This window comes from Penicillium solitum (genome assembly GCF_028829755.1).
Source record: "Penicillium solitum strain IBT 25940 chromosome Unknown utg000003l_segment0_segment0, whole genome shotgun sequence".
Classification (NCBI taxonomy): domain Eukaryota; kingdom Fungi; phylum Ascomycota; class Eurotiomycetes; order Eurotiales; family Aspergillaceae; genus Penicillium; species Penicillium solitum.
Window position 1 is genome coordinate 498,556 of NW_027072123.1, and position 22,267 is coordinate 520,822.

The 22,267-nt window shown below is 48.1% G+C and overlaps 9 protein-coding genes across 9 annotated transcripts; 2 read left to right on the top strand and 7 right to left on the bottom strand.

Moving 5' to 3' along the window:
- Nucleotides 1-275: 275 nt before the first annotated feature.
- On the bottom strand, nt 276-2,721 carry N7455_004098 (putative NRPS-like enzyme; the record flags this gene model as incomplete). The annotated part of the gene is made up of 2 exons (XM_040960170.2): nt 276-2,120; nt 2,194-2,721. The coding sequence occupies 2 exons, from the start codon at nt 2,719-2,721 to the stop codon at nt 276-278; spliced, it is 2,373 nt and encodes a 790-aa protein (XP_040809372.2).
- Nucleotides 2,722-3,182: 461 nt separating this feature from the next.
- N7455_004099 (MFS transporter) lies at nt 3,183-4,924 on the top strand (the record flags this gene model as incomplete). Its single annotated transcript, XM_065604682.1, has 9 exons — nt 3,183-3,266; nt 3,324-3,344; nt 3,402-3,459; nt 3,518-3,577; nt 3,632-3,917; nt 3,972-4,069; nt 4,122-4,285; nt 4,338-4,755; nt 4,779-4,924. 9 exons carry the CDS (start codon nt 3,183-3,185, stop codon nt 4,922-4,924), a joined length of 1,335 nt encoding a protein of 444 aa, XP_065461582.1.
- A 932-nt stretch (nt 4,925-5,856) lies between these two features.
- N7455_004100 (sugar phosphate isomerase/epimerase family protein) lies at nt 5,857-7,032 on the bottom strand (the record flags this gene model as incomplete). The annotated part of the gene is made up of 1 exon (XM_040960129.2): nt 5,857-7,032. The coding sequence occupies one exon, from the start codon at nt 7,030-7,032 to the stop codon at nt 5,857-5,859; it is 1,176 nt and encodes a 391-aa protein (XP_040809421.2).
- An 813-nt stretch (nt 7,033-7,845) lies between these two features.
- Nucleotides 7,846-8,335, bottom strand: N7455_004101 (uncharacterized protein; the record flags this gene model as incomplete). Its single annotated transcript, XM_065604683.1, has 3 exons — nt 7,846-8,012; nt 8,071-8,269; nt 8,291-8,335. 3 exons carry the CDS (start codon nt 8,333-8,335, stop codon nt 7,846-7,848), a joined length of 411 nt encoding a protein of 136 aa, XP_065461583.1.
- A 1,212-nt stretch (nt 8,336-9,547) lies between these two features.
- On the bottom strand, nt 9,548-9,910 carry N7455_004102 (uncharacterized protein; the record flags this gene model as incomplete). The annotated part of the gene is made up of 2 exons (XM_065604684.1): nt 9,548-9,642; nt 9,685-9,910. 2 exons carry the CDS (start codon nt 9,908-9,910, stop codon nt 9,548-9,550), a joined length of 321 nt encoding a protein of 106 aa, XP_065461584.1.
- A 687-nt stretch (nt 9,911-10,597) lies between these two features.
- On the top strand, nt 10,598-12,334 carry N7455_004103 (tetratricopeptide repeat protein; the record flags this gene model as incomplete). Its single annotated transcript, XM_040960157.2, has 1 exon — nt 10,598-12,334. The coding sequence occupies one exon, from the start codon at nt 10,598-10,600 to the stop codon at nt 12,332-12,334; it is 1,737 nt and encodes a 578-aa protein (XP_040809394.2).
- A 337-nt stretch (nt 12,335-12,671) lies between these two features.
- N7455_004104 (uncharacterized protein) lies at nt 12,672-15,403 on the bottom strand (the record flags this gene model as incomplete). The annotated part of the gene is made up of 3 exons (XM_065604685.1): nt 12,672-14,007; nt 14,065-14,702; nt 14,921-15,403. The coding sequence occupies 3 exons, from the start codon at nt 15,401-15,403 to the stop codon at nt 12,672-12,674; spliced, it is 2,457 nt and encodes an 818-aa protein (XP_065461585.1).
- Nucleotides 15,404-16,060: 657 nt separating this feature from the next.
- On the bottom strand, nt 16,061-18,557 carry N7455_004105 (uncharacterized protein; the record flags this gene model as incomplete). The annotated part of the gene is made up of 6 exons (XM_040960204.2): nt 16,061-16,733; nt 16,804-17,151; nt 17,203-17,379; nt 17,431-17,582; nt 17,685-18,299; nt 18,375-18,557. The coding sequence occupies 6 exons, from the start codon at nt 18,555-18,557 to the stop codon at nt 16,061-16,063; spliced, it is 2,148 nt and encodes a 715-aa protein (XP_040809380.2).
- Nucleotides 18,558-19,402: 845 nt separating this feature from the next.
- Nucleotides 19,403-21,261, bottom strand: ugp1 (UTP glucose-1-phosphate uridylyltransferase; the record flags this gene model as incomplete). Its single annotated transcript, XM_040960165.2, has 2 exons — nt 19,403-20,866; nt 21,172-21,261. 2 exons carry the CDS (start codon nt 21,259-21,261, stop codon nt 19,403-19,405), a joined length of 1,554 nt encoding a protein of 517 aa, XP_040809382.1.
- Between the last annotated feature and the right edge of the window lie 1,006 nt (nt 21,262-22,267).

Below are 22,267 nucleotides of genomic sequence, written 5' to 3' on the forward strand. Positions count from 1 at the left end.
TAGTTTCCCTACTCCGTATAGGGGTAGCTCTTGGGCAAAAAAATCCAAATCAATGTAAATGCTACCGATACGCAATGGCGCAATTTCAATTTCTAAACTCCCCAAGGACCTCCTTGGTTTTGTTTTGAGAAAACCCTAGCCATGTGCGTAAATGTACATGATGAGTGGACACCAGAACGACGCGTTAGCTGAAACTCCCCTAGCCTCCCGCATGGACCTGGCCAAAAGAAGAAAAACCCAAACCCAAACGGGCGAAAAATAGGAATTGAATATACTTACACACTCAGGCTCCCCATATACCACTTTTGAGCGATTTGACGCAACTTTCTGCGATCAAGCTTGTTAGACCTTGTACGGGGTATCCGGTCGACAAGGAGAAACAAGCTCGGCATCATGTGTTTTGGCAACGTGTTATAGACTTCATTCTGCATCGCCTCGACCAGACTGTTCACCCGGACGCGATTCGTTATTGGAAGGAATGACATTTCGTGGTCTGAAATTCCCGGAAGAAGGTTTGCCGGGTTGTCCACGAGATAAACAAAGGCCACTAGGATGGGGTCGTCGGTACCGTCAATCTCGCCGAGCATATCGACGACGGTGAAATCACCCGGCGAAAGAGTCTTCCGAAGGATGTACTCGACTTCGGTCGACTCAACACGACCACCGTTGAGTTTAAGAAGTGTGTCCTTTCGACCCATGTGCTCCACCGTTCCATCGTGGCGATATCGACCCAGATCACCAGACCGATAGATGCGCGAGGTTGTTGCTCGCGATGGATGGAGATCTGCAATCCACCGAGGGACTGTAGTGAGGAATCCCACATCTGGTTTCTGGCAAAGGTCATCCAAGTACCCACGGGCGAGATGGGGTCCTTCAATCAAGATCTCGCCAACAGCGCCGACAGGCACTGGTCGCTCAGGCGAGGAAGGATTCGCAATCCAAATGGCACCGCTACCGGATTTCCCGACCACGGCATTATGGCCTGGTTTTGGGTTGTCGTTGTATGCGCAGAAGGTAGCGGCCTCGCCCATTCCGTACTGATTTACAAGCTTCACATGAGGACCCCATTTCATGAGTAGATCGTTTGACATGGGCTCACCGCCGACACATAGCAGCTGTAGCGATGGGACATCTTTGGGACTGAGTTGGATGGCGATTGTTGGAGTCATGAAGCTCATATTGGCATTTGTGAGGTTGATATTTTCAATCAGACCAGATATGGTTTTTTCGGGTGTGGAAACACAACAACACCCACCCGCAGCCAATGCTGTGAGGTAATCATTGTTACTGATGTCAAATGCATAGTCGTCGAACTGGAATACACGACTGTGTCGGCCTAGACCGAGGACCTTGTTGTAATCGCGGACTGCGGTGGCGTAAGACCGATGTTCCTGGATGATTCCCTTGGGCTGACCCGTACTCCCGGAGGTAAATAGAATCAGACAGGCATTTCCTGGTTGGACAGTGGAAGATACCGGTCCCGTGGGAAGGTCTTTTAGCATATCTCCTGTAATCGAAATGACATTCGAAACAAGTGAAGCATATTTCGATGCATACTCAGGTGATGTGAGGATAATTTTAGCGTTGACACGACTCACAACTGAGTCGAGGAAGATGGGAGGGTCACTAGCGTCAATAGATATATACGCCCCGCCGGCTTTCAAAATAGCTAGACGAGCAATAATCGCAAAAGAGGACTTTTCAAAACAACTGAACACAAAGGTTTCCGGACCAACACCGATATCGATCAAGTAAAGAGCAAGACGAGTTGTGAGATCATCCAATTCTCTATAGCTGAAGTCTCCATCCCACGAACAGATTGCAGGAGCGTCCGGGGTGAGTCGTGCATGTTCCAATGCCATGTCGTGTAACAAGACCTCGTGAGAGTCCGAAACCTCCTTCGTGAACTTTTGCACAAGAATGAGGTCAAGATCTGAGCATAGATCAAGGTCGCCCAAGGATGTTTCAGGGGAACGATATATGGAGGCGATGACCTTGTTCAAGGAGTGAAGGAGACTTGTTGCGAATGCTTTGGACATCTCAGGTGATGAGAAAGCAAGACTCGCGTGTAGCTTGTCATTGTCATTTGTCACATTGAGCATCAACTTTGGATTGGGGATCTAGACCGAGAGAGAATCAGCTTCTGCTGTGGGACTGGGGATAAATAAATGAATGAGGATAGGTAAACGGTACATTCGAATTGGCAGATAGAGATGCCCTTCTCAAATTTGGACGGTCACCGGCATAGCGTATAGCCGAGGTGAGGTGATTCCTCTCATCAGAAGTCCACTCTTCGTCGGGGTCAGTCGAGCTGATGCCTGCCTTGATACGACAGAAATCTCGAACGAGATCCTTCAGTGGACGCTCCGAGGAAAATTCCAGAGCGTACGAATCGGTCCCTTGGGATTTGCCATCTATGTAGCACAGATTAGACCCAGGGTGGAACTCCAAGTACATGGTTCTCACAGGAGAGAAACAATGTACGACCAGTAACCAGCAAACAACGAGAATAGACTCGAAGTCAAGACTCTGGGCCAATTCTGGATCCAAGTATTCCAAGTATTGGGAGTTTGCAGCCTCAAGAATATGAGATTCACACAGGGTAAGTGGAATATCGACGAATCCTTGTGGGATCGGAGGGGGGACTTTCTTTGGTAGCTTGAAGCCGTTGATGGGTATAATCGAAGACTCATGTTCAAGAGTTGCGATTGAGGGTGCCATGATGAAGGATAATGAATGAGTGAAGAAGTTAGAGATCCAGTTGTATATTATCTACCATGTGTTCCACGGCCGAATAAATAGATAAATTCCAGAGAATGCACAGAGTAGGAATAGGGGTATTACAAGAGCTCAGCTTCTACTTACATTCACGGTGGATTCTTTTTATACATCATGCACATTATTGTAATTAGAACCGGCTGGATTTGATGTACGGAGTACTCCGTATGGAGTACATACTAGACGATTTTCTTTCTTTTCTGTTTCGCCTGTAAGGAACTGCACGACCTTGTTCCTCATCTATTTGTATGTTTATTAGTTATTTCAGCTACACATCCTTGTTTTCATATCCTTGTCTTCAGCTCCTCATAATTCGAGCCACCCTCGTCTCTCCATCTTTTGGTTTATTTTCCCGAGTCTCACATTTGTCAACTAACCAGATCACCAAATTTTCAACATTCACCATGGGCATTCAACAAATATTTACTAAGAAAGCGAGGTCCTCTAGTACCTTTATACTAGTGGCTCTATGCTTTGCACTATTCACGGTAGATGGCCTTGAATCCAATCACATCTCACGAATTAACCTTGCACTGTTACGGTAGGACACTTTCGTTTATGGCATTGTAAGTATTTCTAGCTCATCTCAAGATACCACATCAGTCTAACACACCCATTTCTAGATCGTACCTATTCTTCCTTTCTTATTGATGGGCCATGGCAACATGCCTTCGAAGGACGGTAATTTCAATCTATGTTTTTATAACTTGGGAACCCCTGTTTGACTGACATCTCCTAGTTCAAAAATGGTCGTCTGTTTTATTAGCGACTTATGGCGCTGCTCTTTTACTTGGCTCTCGTGGGTAAATCTCAAATCCATTCATTCTCCCCGCTACTAACGATCGAGTTCCAGCTGTGGTGGGATATTTCTGCGACAAATATCGCACTCGGACAGCACCACTGGTTTCTGGTTTCATTGCCATGGCCCTAACGACCGCCCTGTTTATGTCTGAAAATAATGTTTGGGTGCTGCTCGTAGCTCGAGTATGCCAGGGTCTGTCAGGAGCGGTCGTGGGGGTTTTAGGGCTGAGCATGATCGCCGAAACATCCAGTTCGGAACAGTTGGGTTCGCATGTGGCTTGCGGGTCAGCATCGTTGACATGGGGAATGCTCTGCGGCCCCATGACTAGTGGTTTCTTGTAAGTATCCTCCAATCTCCATCCCATTGATGATCTAAATGTCTGAGAAAACAGGTTTTCCCAATTTGGCACTGTTGGTGCTTTCGGAGTCCCAATTGCACTGCTTGTGGTTGACATTATTCTGCGAATGTTGATTGTACAGGAAGATGAAGGTATGTCGCAGATTCATTTTTTCTTGCTCCTAGATGCTAATTCAAAGAACAGATGACCCTAAAAACGATCAACAGGAGATTTCTCCTCTCTTGGAAAGCAGTGACAGTGTCTCTGGCGATAATTCATTGAGCTTTTACCAATTCTTGCATCCACTCATCCTGGGTCTGGTATTCTCAGTTCTTGTCATTTCTTCCATTTTATCTGCCATTGAAACGGTACCTTATAATTCTTATCCCATAAGGAACAGCACGGCTAACTGATATGCAGACACTTCCACTGTACGTGCTTGACACATATCATTGGTCTAGTCTGGGCGCGGGACTTGTATTCCTCCCATTGACGATCCCTTCCGTCCTCAGTATTCCAATTGCCCACTTTGTAAGGCATTTTGTGCCACGAACGGTTGTGGTGAGTGGATTCTTTTTGATCGCAATACCGATGATATCACTGCGGTGGACACAAGCAAACACTATCGACCATGAAATCGGGCTTATTTCCTTACTGTTCGTCGTCGGAGTATGTCTTACAACAGTGCAAGCGATTATTATGGGGGATGTCTCCAACGCAGTCCGGAAGATTGAAAGCCTTCACGGGATTACAGAAGAGAAGAGCAGCGGACAGGCACGGGGCTACGCACTCTGTAACATGGCATTTGCTGCCGGTCAAACGCTTGGTCCCATTGCTGGTGGATTCATCAACATGAATTAGGCTGGGGATTTATGACACTAGTGCTTGGGATTCTATGTTTGGTCGCTGGCCTTTCGTCATTCTTTTCCATGTCGGCGGCTCCTGAAGTCGACGGAAACAATGTCAAGGTCAGCGATGATGGATGTTGGGTGTGCTTTGTACTATAATGTATGTATATGCATGTATACTCCTGAGCAATAAGTGACAAAATGGACATGGTGACATTTGAGACCAAATATGACATCCACCACGAGGAAAAACTAAAACCTTGTTCACTGGTAGATACATGATGTGCACTGTAGATCATCATTTTGACAGCGATATTATGCTCGCAAAATTATAATTGTGACAGTGACGGGTCTCTGTACATTGCAGGTCTCCGTAACCTACTCGACTGCATGAACGCCGGCGCGGCGAGGTTGTTTTCTTTTAGTTGCGTAAGCAGAAGAAGAGAGAATACTTATTGGGCAACTGAATTATGGAGAGGCGAGCTGAGTCCACTCAATAATAGTGCATCAATCACAGCTGAGTGGAAGATCATGTCTTGATACATATCTCCCCGCATGATCTGTTATTCTCTGATCACACGTGCAGGGCATCACTCAGGTCCTTTCCCCGTAATATGACAGGTTCCAGATTAACTTCATTCTTTGTTTTCAGCTGCTGTCATATTGTCTTGGTGATTGCCCACTTACATGCACGGAAAATATGCCATCACGTCTTAGCCAGCCACAACCGACCAAAGCAAACATCCTGAACGTGGCTAGTATATGCATGTGGCTATTAATGGCAGAAGTGGCGTCATGGTAATGCATTTTGTCCGTCTGCGAGGAAACCAGCTTGACCGTGTTTGTTCATTTGCGGCTGACCAATAATCCTCACTACCTACGTAGCCAAGTGCTGAGCAAAATACTTACTTTTAGTTGACTGCGCTATGTGCTTTCACAAATCATTGAGAAGTTCAATATTGTTATTGGTCAACTAGCTCGGCTTTGAAAGAATTATGAAGAACTTTACGAACATGCGGAGTACCATGGCTATCTTTTGTTTCCAAATATCACACTGCCTGGATTCATTCATGCCCAGATATAGAAATTTCTTATATCACACTTCTACCATGCGAGACCCCTGAATCCATCCCTATCTCCACCTCATGTACCACAGTCTCTATCAATTCCATTCCACGTAATTTGGATGCGCTGGGGCTGGAAGATTCAGACTGATTCATTGGGGTCTCTGCAATCTTACAAAGCCGCTGCCAAGATCTCTTTCCCCTCTCTGCATGTAGCGCCGGTGTCCGGTGATCAGCATCTGCCAATGAACGCGAAAAGACCTCATACGCAAGGTATCCAGTCCAGCCGAGATCGAGGATAGCCTTCAATATGGTGAGGACAGGCAAGAAGCCACCACGATCGTTCTCGCAAAGGAAAAGCCGACAGTTTCGAGACCAGCTCAGTCGACTGGGCTGACCGGAAACATAGAAAAGATGGTTTGGGCCCAGTGGCTGGCTGAGACGCTCGCCGTCGGCTATCTGGACGATAAACAGCTTGCTGATATCCAGAGTAGAAGCCATACGGTCCAGTGAGGCGGATAGATCGGCCTCAGCCGTGTCCGCAACGCGACCGTCTTCTGTGGTGGGATCGGCGTAGATGGCGCCGGCAATGTTGAACGTATCCAGGGCAAGCCCGAAATTGGGCCGATTGACTGCCTGGACGATTTCCCAAGACTTTTCCCAGGTGTTGACATGCGTGCCCCAAGCAAGTGCTTCGTAAGCAAATTTGATGGAATGTTCGTGTTGAACGCCTCGTGCAGCCAGTTCACGGAGATCTTCGACAAGTATGTCCAAGTCGCCGACTGTCTGAGGAAGTCCAGTCACAGGGTCTTCGGGGAGGAAGTTTGAGGGGACTAAAATAGTGTCTGCGCCAAGGACTTTGAGCGCGTCCATCCACACGGGAAGCACCTCGTCTAGGATTTTGTTGCGCTTTTTGCGATCAACCAGACCCTCGTAGAAACGCAGGGGTTGAAGATTGAGAATGTCAATTTCTAACCTGTCACATTGCTGGCGAATTTGATGGGCAGCAGCTAATACAGAGTCGCGAGAAGGTACCAAGGTGGCAGGTACAGGCTTGATGTCTCTGGCAAGGGCCTCGAGGTCATCGATGAAGAGTTCGATGGCCTTGAATCCATTTCGTGCGGCTTCATCAATCTTGTCGGTGATGCTGTGGAATTTGCATGACTCAAGAGAGATTGTGGTGATAGCTAACTTACATTCCATCTTGAAAATTGAAATGATGAATTCGAATCGAAGAAATTGCTGAATGGAAAGGGTCGCGATTCCAACCCTACAATTGCGAGGGATAGATATTATATACACGGCGCAACGCGTAGTTTTTCTAAACGGACCAGGATTTAATCATCGTCAACCTAAGTGGTTGCTCAGGTCGGAAGATCGTATCTGGACGAAATAATGATCGATATTCTACGGTGATTATGCAGGTGCCCATAATGTAGAACAGGCATCATTCAGCTGGCATCACCCATGACCAGTGGCGCGCATAATTCAACTGAATTCCTCGACGTATCTCAAATTGGAGCAAATGAGAATACTCGTGGCGTTGCGCAACAAAGACTGCGCTCGGGGGATACTAATTGCTCAGGACAGTCACAATAAGTGAAATTGATGGTAACTGAAGCGATTTGTAAGCGCCAGTGTGCCACTGCGGGTTTCCCCTATAGTAAAATCTTCCCTGTGAAATGTATCCCGAGTGTTTAATTGAATTGGCTAGCGTTATTTTATTGTATGCAGAGATACAGCAATATATTAAGCCTAGACTTCGGTGGTGATATCACATGGTCTTCTCATGAGAAGAGCTATTCCTTTTGGCTTGAGATAACAGCTCTGGGAGTCAGAGGGAGTAAATATTGCAGGAGTTAGTCCGATTCTTGATCCTTAAACCATCTATCCTTGAAATTCTTCACGCTTTAAAAGCAGAACATTGTAGCAATTGAGAAATGAAGGATGAACGAATGAACGAATACGTGTAATAAGACGTAATCTATATATGGTCTCACTTAAAGAGACCATGTATCAACCAAGGATCAAAACGCAACTCTTAGCAGACGGTCTTTCTTCTGGGAGCCAGCATAGCATTCGCTGAAGACTACGTGAAAAGTCCTCCTTTTCATCACCTTTGAAGCTCTCTTCGAGTGTCTCCAGGTTGGATTTTGGTACAGGAGCTACACCTTTCCAATTACCTGTACCCGTTAACGTTACCAGCCATTTGAAGAATTGTCGGGGTATGACTGTACAAACCTTTTGCATACCAAAACTTGTAACTCCTTTCGCTCCGTCGGGGAAATTTGAGAGTAGGGTTTCCTAGGACTGCCTGCATCTTGGCAAGGTGAAACCCATCATCGAGGTTACCTGCGGAATTTCGAGCCCTGAAAAGGTGGCGACGATCCAATAAATCCCAGATCTGAGCCGTTGTCAGTTTTATGGCGGCCACAAGCGACTGCGTAGTCTTTTATCCTACCAACAACCCAACACTCCATATGTCAACTTTGTAGTCCCAAGTCATTTCTAAAATGACCTCCGGCACCCGATATCTGGCATGATATCTCCCTCTTGATGTTTGGTGCCCAATCGAGCCCAGCCCAAGTCACAGAGAACGGGAGTCCCATAAGAGATAGGGAGAGGTCGTAAGAGATAAATAGTGCGATTCTCGAGGATCTTTCGCGGTACAGGCAATTCTGCCTGTTCAAATTTGGATAGAATTGAGTTCTCCTCATTGTCAATGCCCAGGAGGATGTTATTAGGTTGGAGATATATATGTAGTCAGTTGTTACTTTCTAGCTTTAGTTCTCGTGAGGTGAGAGCTTCTTTGAATAAACTGGTACTAATCGGTATGTATTACTCCTGCCTCTGCATGGAGGAAGTCTAGAGCGACAAGGATATTGCGGATGAGGATTCTCACCATGAAGCTGTTCATCACTCCGCCGGGAAGTAGCTCCGTGAGCTGACTGAGGCTGATTCCAAGTGGCGGATGGACTAGACAGGGGTGAACATTATGTCCATTTGGACTGTGAATGTGAAAGACCTCGATCAGGGGTCTTAAGAAAGTCTGACCGACATGGTTGGATTGGATAGATCTCTTGGGTCACTATCCTTGGCGCTGTGTAGACGTAGACCGTGAGTTTTATGTAGCGGTGATCCCTGACATGTTGTTAGTTTGCATCCATACGATAGAGATCGGTTGGTCTTGCAATAAATCACGGCCTAGCCACACTGTCGTGCTAGATCCATAACCTAACTTGCCCACCACTTGATATCGGTCGTTGAAAACCTCACCAATATAGACCGGATAGAATTTTTCGGGTCTATAGGTGGGGATTGACTCTTCCTCGATGGGAATGGAAGGGTCGATGATCACCCACCCTGACCTGGGGAAGACGCGTGGTTTGGAGCGAGAGTGAAGATGAGCCACGCGCCACGCTTGCTTAGGCATATATGTCGAAATGCGGAGATTGCGATCGAATGATGTGACAATAATGGAATAGGAAATAGTATTCGGAAACGGAGTAGTCGTCTTTTCTCCATGTTGCGTTGGTCGATGAAAAGAAGAACCATCGACTTCCATTAAGCCTACCGACTGGAGTAACATCAGCCAGCAGGGGTATATCGACATCTATCATATCAATGGGTAGCAAATCAAGTACGTCTCTCTCGAACATACGGCGGTAGGTACAGAGAGGCCTTTGCCGCTTTTCTTTCCGCCTTCTTAATTCCCTCACTACACCGCAGTGCTGCTTAGTTGGATTTTTTTACACAATTTGGATGTAAGTCGGCGTTCCTCTAATCCTTTTGCCGCGCAGTTAGTCAAACCGACTGGTTTAGAGCAATTGGAAATAAATTCCCGCATTGTCATACCCCCGCTGTCCACAAGCAATCTGGTCTGCTCCAACTTCTCCAAGGCTTCGTCATACTTATCTAACTCATTTACTTTCCGTTCTGCGAATGCCTCAAGCTCAGACGAGTTGTAAAATTCTTTCTCGCGCCTCGCCCACTCGGTCTCCCCTATATGTTGACGCAACTGGGTGAACGGAAAGCTGCGGGTATCGTTGAAGCCGGACGGGATGAGCATGTGTAGCCACATGGTCCCGGAGTCCTGGGACCACTTGACAAGGCTGGAGAGTTAATTTTCTTGATGCTCTGGCATTTTTGCTTCTTCCTCCCGTAGGATGCGGCATGGAACTCTCCAGGTATCTGAAGTACCTACCAGCGATCTTAGGTGTCTTGTCGTCATCGTCGTAGTCCCAGGTGCTGTTAGCGGTATCTTAGAGAAAGGACATCAAGATCTTGGGAAGATAGTCAGAGGTGGGCGGCTTCTTCACCGAATCCAATTTTGTTGCGGGTATGACCTTGATGATTGGGATGGATTCATTGGGCTCTTTTTCGGGCTGCTCAAGATATTATGCATAGAAGGGGATTCAAACTGGGAAACTTGGAAAGCAGAGGCTCTAGAACGGTATCGAGAAGGCTGTCAACTAAAGCAGCTCCTCAAGCTGTCCGCAGCTAAATGAAGGCGGATACATTCTAGATCATACGATTTACTGGGAAAATTTACGGTATAAATCATAATTGAATCTTCGGCGTCTTCGATGTTCGGTGTTCGGTGTTCGGTGTTTGATGTGAGTCGAAGCGCTGGAGTCTCCACATTTTCTCCGTAGTCCCCCACTTCTGCTTTGGACCCCGATTGCGCCCATCAATCCCAAGTTATATACAGCCCAGATAAGTTCGACCTGAAATAGCTTCCATTCGTTTTACATTTGTGACCCTCATCATGTCTCGAGAAAGACTTGCACCGGTGCCAGCTAGTGACGAGTACTATGACCTCGGCTCGTTTGGCCACTCCATCACCACCACCAGCGCTGACGCCCAGATTTGGTTCAATCGTGGTCTGATATGGGTATATTCTTTCAACCACGTGGAAGGCGCCTACTGCTTTGAGCAGGCTATTGCCCATGATCCTGCGTGCGCCGCGGCCTATTGGGGCTTGGCTTATGCGGTTGGGCCGAACTACAACAAGCCCTGGGAGAAGTTTGACCAAGGAGATCTCCACACATGTGTGCAACGAGGATACAATGCCTCACGACAAGCAAAGAGATACGCAGGAAATGCAACTCCACTTGAACAAGCTCTAATCGACGCGATCCAATTCAGATTCCCGACCAACCAGCCTGCGACAGACTACCCGGCCCTGAATAAGGGCTATGCCGTAGCGATGAAACCAGTATATGATGAATTCGGAAGTGACTTGGATGTTGCCACCCTTTATGCCGATGCTTTGATGAATATGACCCCCTGGGCTCTATGGGATCTGTTCACAAGCAAGCCGAACCCGATGGCCCCCACCATGGAGGTGAAAGCAGTGCTCGAAAAGGCACTTGCACAGGAAGAAGATGGTGCAAATCTCAACCCCGGGCTTCTTCACTTATATATTCACTTCATCGAAATGTCGCCCACTCCCGAGCTGGGTATCAACGCTGCGGATCATCTCCGCGACCTCGTTCCCGACGCTGGTCACATCCACCACATGCCTACCCATTTGGATATTCTCATGGGCGATTGGCGGCGCTCCATCGCCTCAAACCACAAATCAACGCTCGCCGATGACAAGTACTTCCGGAAGTCAGGTGCCAACAACTTTTATACTTTCTATCGGCTACACGACTACCACTCCTTAGTCTATGCCGCAATGTTTGCCGGCAAATCCAAGGCTGCCCTTGAAGCCGTCACTCGCATGGAATCCACCGTGCCTGAAGAAGTCCTTCGAATCCAGTCCCCACCCATGGCTGACTGGCTAGAGCAGTTCATGTCTATTCGCATACATGTGATGGTACGCTTCGGCATGTGGGAGGAGCTGAAGATGAAAGCGCTACCCCGGGACCAATCGCTGTATGCAGGCACCACTGCTGTCACCCACTATGCCAGAGGCATTGCATTCGCCGCCACAGGGGACGTAGCGTCAGCCAAAAAGGAACAGGAGCTCTTCCACCAAGCGTGGGATCGTGTTCCCGTGTCACGTCTCGCATACAATGGCAAAATTGTTGACGTGCTCCAAGTGGCCGGGGCAATGTTAGAAGGAGAAATTGAATATCGTTGCGCCAACTACGATAAGGCCTTTGTGGCTCTCCGCCGTGCAATTGACTATGAGGACAAATTGCCATACAGCGAACCCTGGTCATGGATGCAACCTGTTCGCCATGCATATGCAGCACTGTTGATGGAGCAGGGCCACTTGGAAGAAGCAGCAAAGACATATCGCGCAGATTTGGGTATGGATACCTCAATCATCCGGCCGTGTCGTCATCCGAACAATGTCTGGTCGCTGAAGGGATATCATGAGTGTCTAGTTCGTTTGGGGAAAATGGACGAAGCAGCTGTCATTGAGCAGCCGGCTAAACTAGCCCTTGCTGTAGCCGATGTCCCGATAAAGGCATCGTGCTTCTGCCGCTTGGATAATTCCCAGTCGCCACAGCTGCTTGATCAATATTCTTCAAATGGAAAATGTTGCTAAAGGTTTGGCCATGCTATGTTGCGATTTCACCAGGAGTACGGGCGACTCACGCGGAAAACTCTCTCGTTGAGTACTGCCTCATCGCAGGGATCACCGTCTTCTCGAAACCGGTATGCTAATTTTAATTGTATACTAACAAGAATAGTCGGCTGTTTATGCGACCTTGTGATATCTTTTAGTGGTCATTTGGTGGTCTTTGTAGACATCCTTTTTGGATGTTTCTTTGTGTATATAAAGGCCGTAAAAAAAGTATACTCAATATAAAAGACTTACACAGGCCATATGAGCGACTATTATTGTTCATCAATCACATTCTCATCAGTATACAACTTAAAAACTAAAAAACACCACCTTCAAAATCCACTAATTCCTCAAACACCTCCATCCCACTCCCACTATCATGACCATTACTTCCACTACTATCCCCCCAGTTCCCATTCGGATCCCCATTTCCATCCCCACTAGACCCCCTCTCCCTATCCTCTGCCAACCCCTCAAAACAACTCCCATCAGGCCACTCACTCAAATCAATCCCCAACCCAGGCGCAATCTTCCTAACAATTCCATCACAAAGCAGAAACGCCCTCCGCGCCGCCGCATCCACAGAAGCAGTACTATGAAGCCAAAACAGGGCCTTCCTCGCCGCCGAAACAACCGTACCCAAATCCTTCTCCAGCAGCGGCGGGTAAACACCAACTCCCTGGGAATTGGACGGCGTAGTAGGCGAAATGGGTGGATTCGTACGCTCCGGACTGTTAGATGTATGTTGTCCAGAACAATGCGATAACCCTAGTAATAGAGCCGTCGTGGCCTGCACGAGGAAATGCAGGATACTCCACCAGGGTGCGGCACGGGCTAGCCATGTCGTGTTCGGGTCTTCTGGGAGGACGGAGATAAGCGCGCAGGAAGCTTGCAGACAACGCGTAGCCATTTCAGAGCGGAGTTTCCCGCGAGCGGTTGGTTCACCGGTTGGCAAGGCATGGTGTGGGGATTGGTGGATGTGGCTTAGACATGGCCTGCAGAGGGTTATGCGGGCGGAGTAGTAGTTCATTGCTAGACAGACTCTTTCGCGGACGAAAGGAGCGGAAAGGTTTTCTAGTTGGAGATGATTTATGTGCCAGGAAGTTGTGTTTGGGAGGGTGAAGCAGTAGAATAAAGGAAGTTTTGAGAGCCAGCGGTCGATTTGGAGACTGAATTTCTGGACGTGGTATTCTACTTGACTTGGGCCTCTTCGGAGGCCTTCGATGCTGTAGACTTTGTTCATGAGGGCGTGGGTTATGAGGGCTAGGTCGATGAGGAAGTAGAAGAAGAGGGATGGACAGGGTGGACAGGTGGTTACCCATGCGGCGGAGTGGTGTTGGCTGGGGGCTTCGAAGAAGGTGGAGCGGAGTTGGACTTGGCGGAGGGCGGGATCTTGGAGGAGGTGTTTGGCGGAGGGTTGGTCAAAGGTTTCTTCTTCGTAGGGGAGGGGTGGGGGGACGGAGCAGAGGCCTTCGCCGACGCAGGAGGCGCGGCCGGTCATTGAGGCTATGAGGTGTTCGAGGTAGTAGATGGACCACCAGAGGCGGCCACGGCTTTCTTTGGCGGCGGCTTTGGTGCGGTCGTCTGTTAGACGGAGGTTGATGCCGAGGGATAGAGCTGAGCGGAGGGCCATGTTGGAGAATTTGGATGCTCTGAGGATGGGGGAGTTAGTATTGTGGTTCTGGGAGAATGGGGAAGTAGGATCCTACCGATTCACCTGTCCCAGACAAAGCAGGTAAACTGCTACGAGGAGTTCGAGTTGAATCTGCTGCAGATCGGTGTGCTCGAATAGCACATTGCTGTGTAGACTGAGATAGCGTGCCCGGGTCAGGTATACTAGGTCTTCCTCGTCCGTGCTTTGGGGGTCATCTATGAGTCGATAATAGCGACACCCAATAGCAAAGATCATGTTCAGAATGGCCAACCATTTCCGGGGCGGTGTCGATGCATTATTGAAGAACTTCTGATACTGGGAGATGAAAGTCATCTTCCGAATTGCACTGAATGTCGGATGGACGTTGGTCAGATATGCATCGAAGTATCGATCTGCCAATTCCCGCGGGGGCACATCTAACGGGTCGCATGGTTCAATCAATGGAATATCCAGACTGTCGAGATGATAATCCATCATCGAAGTAGGAATTTGCTTTTCCAATGACTGCTGCTGCTGATGATGAATAGATGCTGAATCACGGTGACTCTCCATGTGGAAATGATTCGACTCATGTTCCTGTGGACTCTTCATCCCCAGGCCGCTCTCCAGCTTGCGAATCCAATTGACCTCTGAATTCTTCCCAAAGAAGCCTGCAGCACGGGTGTCCTCATTCTGATTGAGGTCTTCGTCAACCTGGTCGATAGCATCGAGTGAGCCCATAGATGTAGCGGAATCATCTGAGTCGATATGGTCTCTAGGGGTTCTAGGGGTCTTAGGGGTTCTAGGGGATTTCCCACTTTTGGACTTAATTTGCCAAATGACAAACAGTCAGAGTCTGAACTCGGGACTCAAATCAAAGATCCGAGTCTCGGGTGACACGCGGGAGTTCATTTGACATTGACTGAACGTACCTTTAATGCTTTTTTGATCTTTCGAGCTGTGGGAGGGTCCACCTCACCTTCTAGCTCTCGAAGAAGGGCTTCGTATGTATCCACTCGCTTGACTAAGGAGCCGAGTCGCTTCTGGTCGCGCACTCGTTTCACATCCTCGTAGAAACAGCTGTGATTGTGATATGCACATTGTCCGCACGACGGTCGAATGCCGTCACATTTGATCTTGCGCTGGCGACAGGGCTCACAGGCCCGCGCTGACCGTCGGCGCCCGTGTAACAAGGCATCAGAACCGGCTAGGCGAGGGATTGCTACCTTTGGTGCGGTGCTTCCTGATCCAGCTGCTAACGGAGCAGACATATACTGTGAATAGGCTTGGGCGGGGGCCTGAATTGGCGAGAAGGGAATAGGCGTAGGATATGACTGTTGAGGTACAGCTTCAGCATTTAATGGCATCCAATCGTAGTCGTCGTAAGTGTCATCTTGAAAATCAAGATTATCCATATTTAATCGATCTCAATATTCTGAATATAATCGATATGAATATATTTATTCATGAGATTGGAGGGGGGGAGGTTATACAGAAGGCGGAACAAGTCCATGTCTAAGAAATATTTCCAAAGAAAGACAGGGATTGAAGATTTGTTTCGAATGTTTTGGTTTTAACAACTTTGGAAATCTTCTCCAAATCTACCAAATATTCCCAAATATTCCCAGACATGGGAGAATCGCCCAACGTGGACATGATATTCACCTCGCCACTTGGGGTGGGTCGATGAACTGTGGATTTGACGTCAGAGAACAGCTTAACCGTCAACTTCTATAAAACACACTAACACACTTAACACACCTATTAACTCCATATCATCTGGGATTATCCCATAATTTACTGTCAATCATTGCTAATGACTTGTCAGTAACTGTCTCATTCAAAAGAATTTTCCTTGTGTCACCTTGTGACCTTGAATATCACCCTGAACACCTCTGGACGATGTATATCTATGGAGCAGATCCATACAACCGGGTCGCCACTCCATTAAGGCGAATTGTACCTGGAGACACATGACGGAGATGGAAAGAAATGACGATGATGACGATGACAATACAATGTATATTGTCTCAATCATTTCCCACTTTCCAGTTCCCTTTTCTCATTTCCAATCAACATCCAACGGGTCGATACCTCTCCACCAAAACATCATCCTTTCCAAGACTAAGACTCTCATACCGATCCAACATGTCCGAAAGTCCAAGACCAGGATAATCCTGCAACCCCTTCCCATCCCCCTCCCCAATCCCATGATACTTATCCTTCTGATTCAACTTCTCAAGTCCATCAGCATACTCATCAAACCGTCTGCACCCCCTCTCCTTCGACGCCTCATCAACCAAATCCTTCAATTCATCAGGGACAGCACTCGCACCTCGAATCCGATACCCCTGAGCCTTGGCCCTCACCGACTGCCGGAAAATATGAAACAGATTGCGTCCCAGCGTGGATCGACTCGCAACAACACAGAACGCACTCGCAAGAGTGAGGAAATCCTCATCTAACACATCGAACAAGTCGTGTTCGAGCATCGTAAATAGCGCAAGGTTGATCGCATACATCGCGAACTGATGCACGCGACTAACACCGAACTCGCGTCTGTGGAGGCGTGTCAATGATGCGATGCCGCGCGCCGCGCTCTGCGTTACTTCACGCGCGTTGTATTTTGTTTCGGGCGTGTGGCGCGGTGGGCTTTCGGGTGTTTTGGGCTCGAAGGGGATAGGTGGGACTTCGTCTTCGGAGATGCAGCTGAAGAGGTTTATGATGAGGGCGTTGTAGCGCATCCTGTATGGGATAAGTATTTTTTGTTTTGTCGCTTTCGCTGACGGATTATTTCTTGGGGTTTGCTACTCACTTCAGTAAGATGATATGCGGAGCTGGTCTGTACCGCACATCAAAGTCCTCCGGGAGAAGCTCGTGCCAGCGACGGATACGGTCGTATAGATCCTCGCGGCTCTGGCGGTGGATGGGGCCAAGGTTATTGTAACTCCTGTGGTCTGCGAACATGCTGCGTGAGATATTGCGCGCAATTGTTGATAGGTTGCATGCTTCGTCGAAGTACTGACTGAAGAATGATGGGCGTGGGTCACGATGGGTTGGGTATGGCTGCCAGAGGGCTTGGTCTTCGGATTGGTTGATATCAATACGGGCCATGTTGACGTGATCTATGAGACTTGGCCGGAGGAAGGATGTGTGGACCATGCTGCGAATGTCAACGTGAGCTTGAGGGGGAAGTGTTAGAGGGTTCACTTACGTGTCGACATTGAATAAACCCCAAGCGGTGCGTTTGCATGAGATATCCATATCCTGAGAGAACTCTCCCGAAGCCATTCTGGGTCCTGTACTACCGACCAAACCCAATGCCTCACCCATTCGGATAGCCTGGTGCAGCATAATATATCCCAGATCATCTTCGCGGGACATTGCATATCTGTCAATGTCAGAGCAGCCCAATCACCAGTACCGAGATGTCTATACAAACCTCTCATACATCAACAACGTCCCCTGCAAACCCGCCAAGCTAGGTTGCGAATTCTCCTCGTCCCTCAACCTCTCCGCTTCAGCAAGGAAATCACATCCTTTCGAGGAGATATCACCAGGAACAACATAAGCCTCAGAGAACTCAGAGAAGTACTAAACAAACCAATCAGCCACTGAAACCAAACCAGCCCAACTCCAACCTCAAACCAAAAGCAGCAAAAAGGAAAAGAAAAAGGAAAAAAGGAAAATACCCACACAAGCATTACTGAGGACCGCATTTACCAAAAACGGGCTACAAAACTCAGACCCAAGAACCCCCCTCGCCATATGCCTAACAAAAACCTCCTTATCCAAAACCGCCGCAAATGGCCAATCCCACGCAAAATACAGCGAAACAAGATGCGACACCAAATCCGCATCAGCGGTAACCCTCGTCCAGGGCTTCGCAGGAACCTCACAGGGCGCCGAATCACAAAGGTAATGTATATCCATAACCTTTCTTCTGAAAGTCGGACCTGTACCCTCGACATTGATAAGCTGGCGCATATCTTCGAGTTTCGCGACGGTTTCCTGTTTATGCGCTGTCGATGTTGAAGTTGAGGTCGAGGTGAGCGAAGCGAGTGTTTCGTTTATGTATGCGCGGATTTCGTCGGCGGGGGCATTGTGTCGGATTATTGTGAGTAGTTGTAGAGCATCTGATTCGTTTGCTTGGCGGACGAGCTTGAAGAGGTCTGAGAGGAGGTCGCGGTGGTAGGAGAGTTCGTCTGCTGTTCTTTTTGCGGCGACGCGGCGGCGTTGGTCGAGGGATTCGTCGAAGATGCAGACTCTTTTGAAGGTTTGGCAGTTTGCACAGGGGGATGTGCCGGAGCACTGGATTTGTTAGTTTGTTTTGTAATAGATATGGATATAGATATAGATGTAGGTGTAGGAGTATATAAATCTTACCTTCCTCTTCGACTTCTTACAGGCCAAACAAGCAGTCGAAACCCTCTTCTTCCACGTCCCAGAACCTTTCCCTTCCTCAGCGGGTGGACTACCATTTTCAAGGTCATGTTCATGGTAGTTTTCGTGTTGGTCATCCTCGGAAGGGGAGGGACCTTGTACAAGACGGCGTTGATGCCCACTCATATTCCGACATGAGTGGGTGGATTTGGATGTACTTTTGCGTTTGCTTTTTTGTTTTCTTCTGAATGGAGAATATAAAATATGTCTTTGAAATATATAGACAAGAACGGTTCAAAATATGAATATGTGAAAGAAAACGTACGTAAAAAAATGGAATATGTAAGAAAAGATGAGATATACAGTCGAATATGTACTGTTGACAATATACAATAAAAACCACAAAAGTTGATAATGTACAAGATCAGGAATGCATGTTGTGCAAGTGTATATCCTGTTTCAAATGATTGTAGGACGATATACTTGAGATGTTCTACTTGGACAGGGTTTAGTAGGGCAAATGGGCTTGTTTTGCCGCGAATGACGTTGGGAATATATCACGGGGAACTTTCCCCCGCCTATTATTATAGGAGTTTAATTTGCCTGCAGGCAATGGCGTATTTTGTGTTTGAGATTAGTTGCTTGGAGTTGAAGCTTGGATTTTATGTTATCGAGGCTATATGTGAGGCGTTTGGGGAGTTCTTGGGGATATATATCAAGTTGGTGGCGAAGAGACACTTACATGGATGGCCATACAACTACAAAATAATGGTCTTAATATATTGAACGAGTGAACTGGTAATGCATTGAGAATGGGGAGCAACATCATAGTACTTGGGAATCAAAGTCAGGTCTAGACTAAAAACCCATTAAGAAAGAAAGAAAAAAAGACGCTGGATTATTGTAATGTAATACAAGTACTTCTTTTGCATACTCCATGGAATCCATAGCCTCGGATTTACCAGTTAAAACGAGAAAAGAAAATCAAACACGGCGGATCTGTGATCCAAGACAGAAGAATCAGAAAACATCTAGTGCTCGAGGATTCTCAGGCTACCCTGCACAACACAGTTCTCAAGCACGGATCCAGGGGGAATGTCAATGGTGCTACCCTCGGAAGCGACAATGATAACAGTTCCCTTCAGGGTAACGTTACGGCCGAGGTTAACAGGTCCAGTGATAGTAAGGTGGTCCAGCTCGACGATGCGAGGAATACTGGTAATGCGCTTCTGGAAGTCAGAGACCTTCTTGAAGTCGGAACCGAGCTTGATGACGGGGACACCACCGAAACGGTTGGGGTCCATGACCAGCTGGCCGTGCTCGAGACGGTACAGGTCAGACTTGACGACCATCAGATCGGAGCAGGTCTTGACGGGCAAGAAGCGGCGACGGGGCACGTTGACACCGTGGGCGTTCTTGAAGTGGCGGATAGCCGCACCGACGGCGGTCTCCAGCTGGTAGATAGCCTGATCGGCCTCACCCTTCTTATCGGCGGGAATGGACTTCTCGTTGGGGATGATCTCCATCTCCAACTCGTTCTCCTCAACGACACGCTTGATAGCCTGGACGTTGAGCCAGATGTTGTTGGTGTTGAAGTACTTGAACTTCTTGATCGACTTGAACTCGTTGACGTGCTCCTTGGGCACCTGAGCGATCTCGAGCAGGCGGACCTTGCCGTCGGAATCAATAATGGTACCACCCTTGACGTCAGCCTTGGTCTTGTCAGTCAACTCCATGATGTACTCGGCCTGGGAGTCAACCATGTGCTGCAGGATGCGGAGATCAACCACGGCACCGAGGTTGTCGGCGTTGGACAGGAAGATGTACTCGATGCCACGCTCGATCAGCTTGTCGAGAGTGCCGGAGTTGTACAGGGACTCGAAAACGTCACCGTGTCCGGGAGGGTACCAGTCCTGGAGGGGAGAGTCGAAGCTCTTGGGGGCGGGCAGGAGCGAGTCCTTGATGATGCGGGGGTAACGCGACTGGTTGAAGGTGATGATGTCGACGTTGTGGCCCTCGTACTTCTTGATAATGGACTGGGTGTCCTGATCGGTGTTGAAGGAGTTCATGAGGACGAAAGGCACGTTGACGTTGAAGCTACGGTTGAGGTGCTCGATCTGGCGCACGGAGAGATCGAGGAAGGACATGCCCTCACGGACCTCAATGACGGACTTGGGACCAACGCAACCCATGGAGGTACCGAGACCACCGTTGAGCTTGACAACGGCGAGCTTGTTCAGGAACTCGACGGAGGCATCGGCACCGAGGTCATCGTAGCCAACAACCTGGGAAGGCTGGGGAGGGGCGATCTTGTCCCAGTTGACGGAGTTGCCCTTGGCCTTGTCGTTCAGGAAACGGCGGAACAGGGCGAAAAAGTTGTCCATCTCGGCCTCGAAGCGCTTCTTCTCGTTGGGGTCGGTGACGCTGTCACCAAGGGCGTTGAGGGCATTGCGCATTTGTGAGGCGGCGACGCTAGTGGAGGCATTCTCGAATGCCTGGTTGGAGGTTTCACGGGTCAGCTCTGGACCAAATGGGGGGGCCAAGGTAGCCATTGTCAGGAGAGGGATAGACACAATTGCAGGGGGATGAATACAAGCTAATTGGATGATTCGACAAATAGAGCAGGGGAGAACAGCGTGATGGTAAAGGGAAGAAAAAGAGAGGAACAAGTTGTCTCTTTCGTCTGACGCGTCCAGGAAATAACAAAACAATCCCCAAAAACAGTAGGAACGGCCAAAATGGCAAGCACGAAGCTTCGAGATTCGAGGATTCAGGGATTCACCGCCTGAAGTGAACTTACCATGTGCGACTGAGTCTTGCCATGGTGCTTTCCACCAAAGGCCTCACTCTCGGGGGCCCGAAGGTGAGTGGGAAGAGCCTTGGAGCCCATTATGAGTTATAGGTTATGGGATATGGGTATGGATTCGAAGGGAACTGGCTATTATCAGGGAATATGATAGTTAGTGATAAGATTCCAGGCCAAAAAAAGGGGGGAAACGTGGCTCCATTTAAGCAGCTCAGAGCTCTCCAGAATGGCCAAACACCACAAAAAAGGAGGGGTTCATTATTGCCACTTGTCGATCCATTGGGATGTCAAGCTGCCGTCATAGGGTAGAACAACTCACAGATCAATTCCTAACGGAAAATGCAATAAGGGAAGAGAAGAGGAAGAGTTCCAGTTATAAAAAGAAAGGGAAAGGGAAAAAGGGAGAGTGGGGGAGACCCCGTGATTTTATATTATTTGTTATTTGTGACCTATTTAGGTATTTAGCTACGTTTACAAGAGAATATTCATAAATATCCTAATTATATCTAGTACTTTGTACATATCTACATTCCCGTATTCCTCATCCTCCTCCTCCTATATCATTGCCATATTCCAATTGCCATTCCCATTCTCTTATCTCGCTCAGTCCTCCTTGCATCCCGATGTCGTCAGTTACCAGCCACTGACATGCCCACGGGCTAGAGCTCGGAAACAAACACCTACAATATACAACACTGTTAACTCGATAGTAATAGTTAGACAGAATTACCATCTTAACCATCAAACTCATCAACTATACCCTAAGACCCCTAAGCCCGGAGTACACAAGTCCAGTCCACGGTCAATCCAGACCCCTTTTTCGTCCCTCTCCACCTTAAAAGGGCTAGTCCCTATTGGATTCGACCCCCACCAGATACAAGCTCTCATCCTCCTTTTCGTCTTGTTTCACTGTCGGTTTCAATGGTTTCGAACTTTGGTTCCTAATTATATCAAATGTTGTGCTATTCCAAGACGTGAAGATGCATAGGATGTTCACCTGACCTGTCTAGTGCACAATATAACAGTATATACAATATAGCTAAGTCTGTACCACGAAGTACTCCCGTACTGTTTTACTAAAATGTACAAC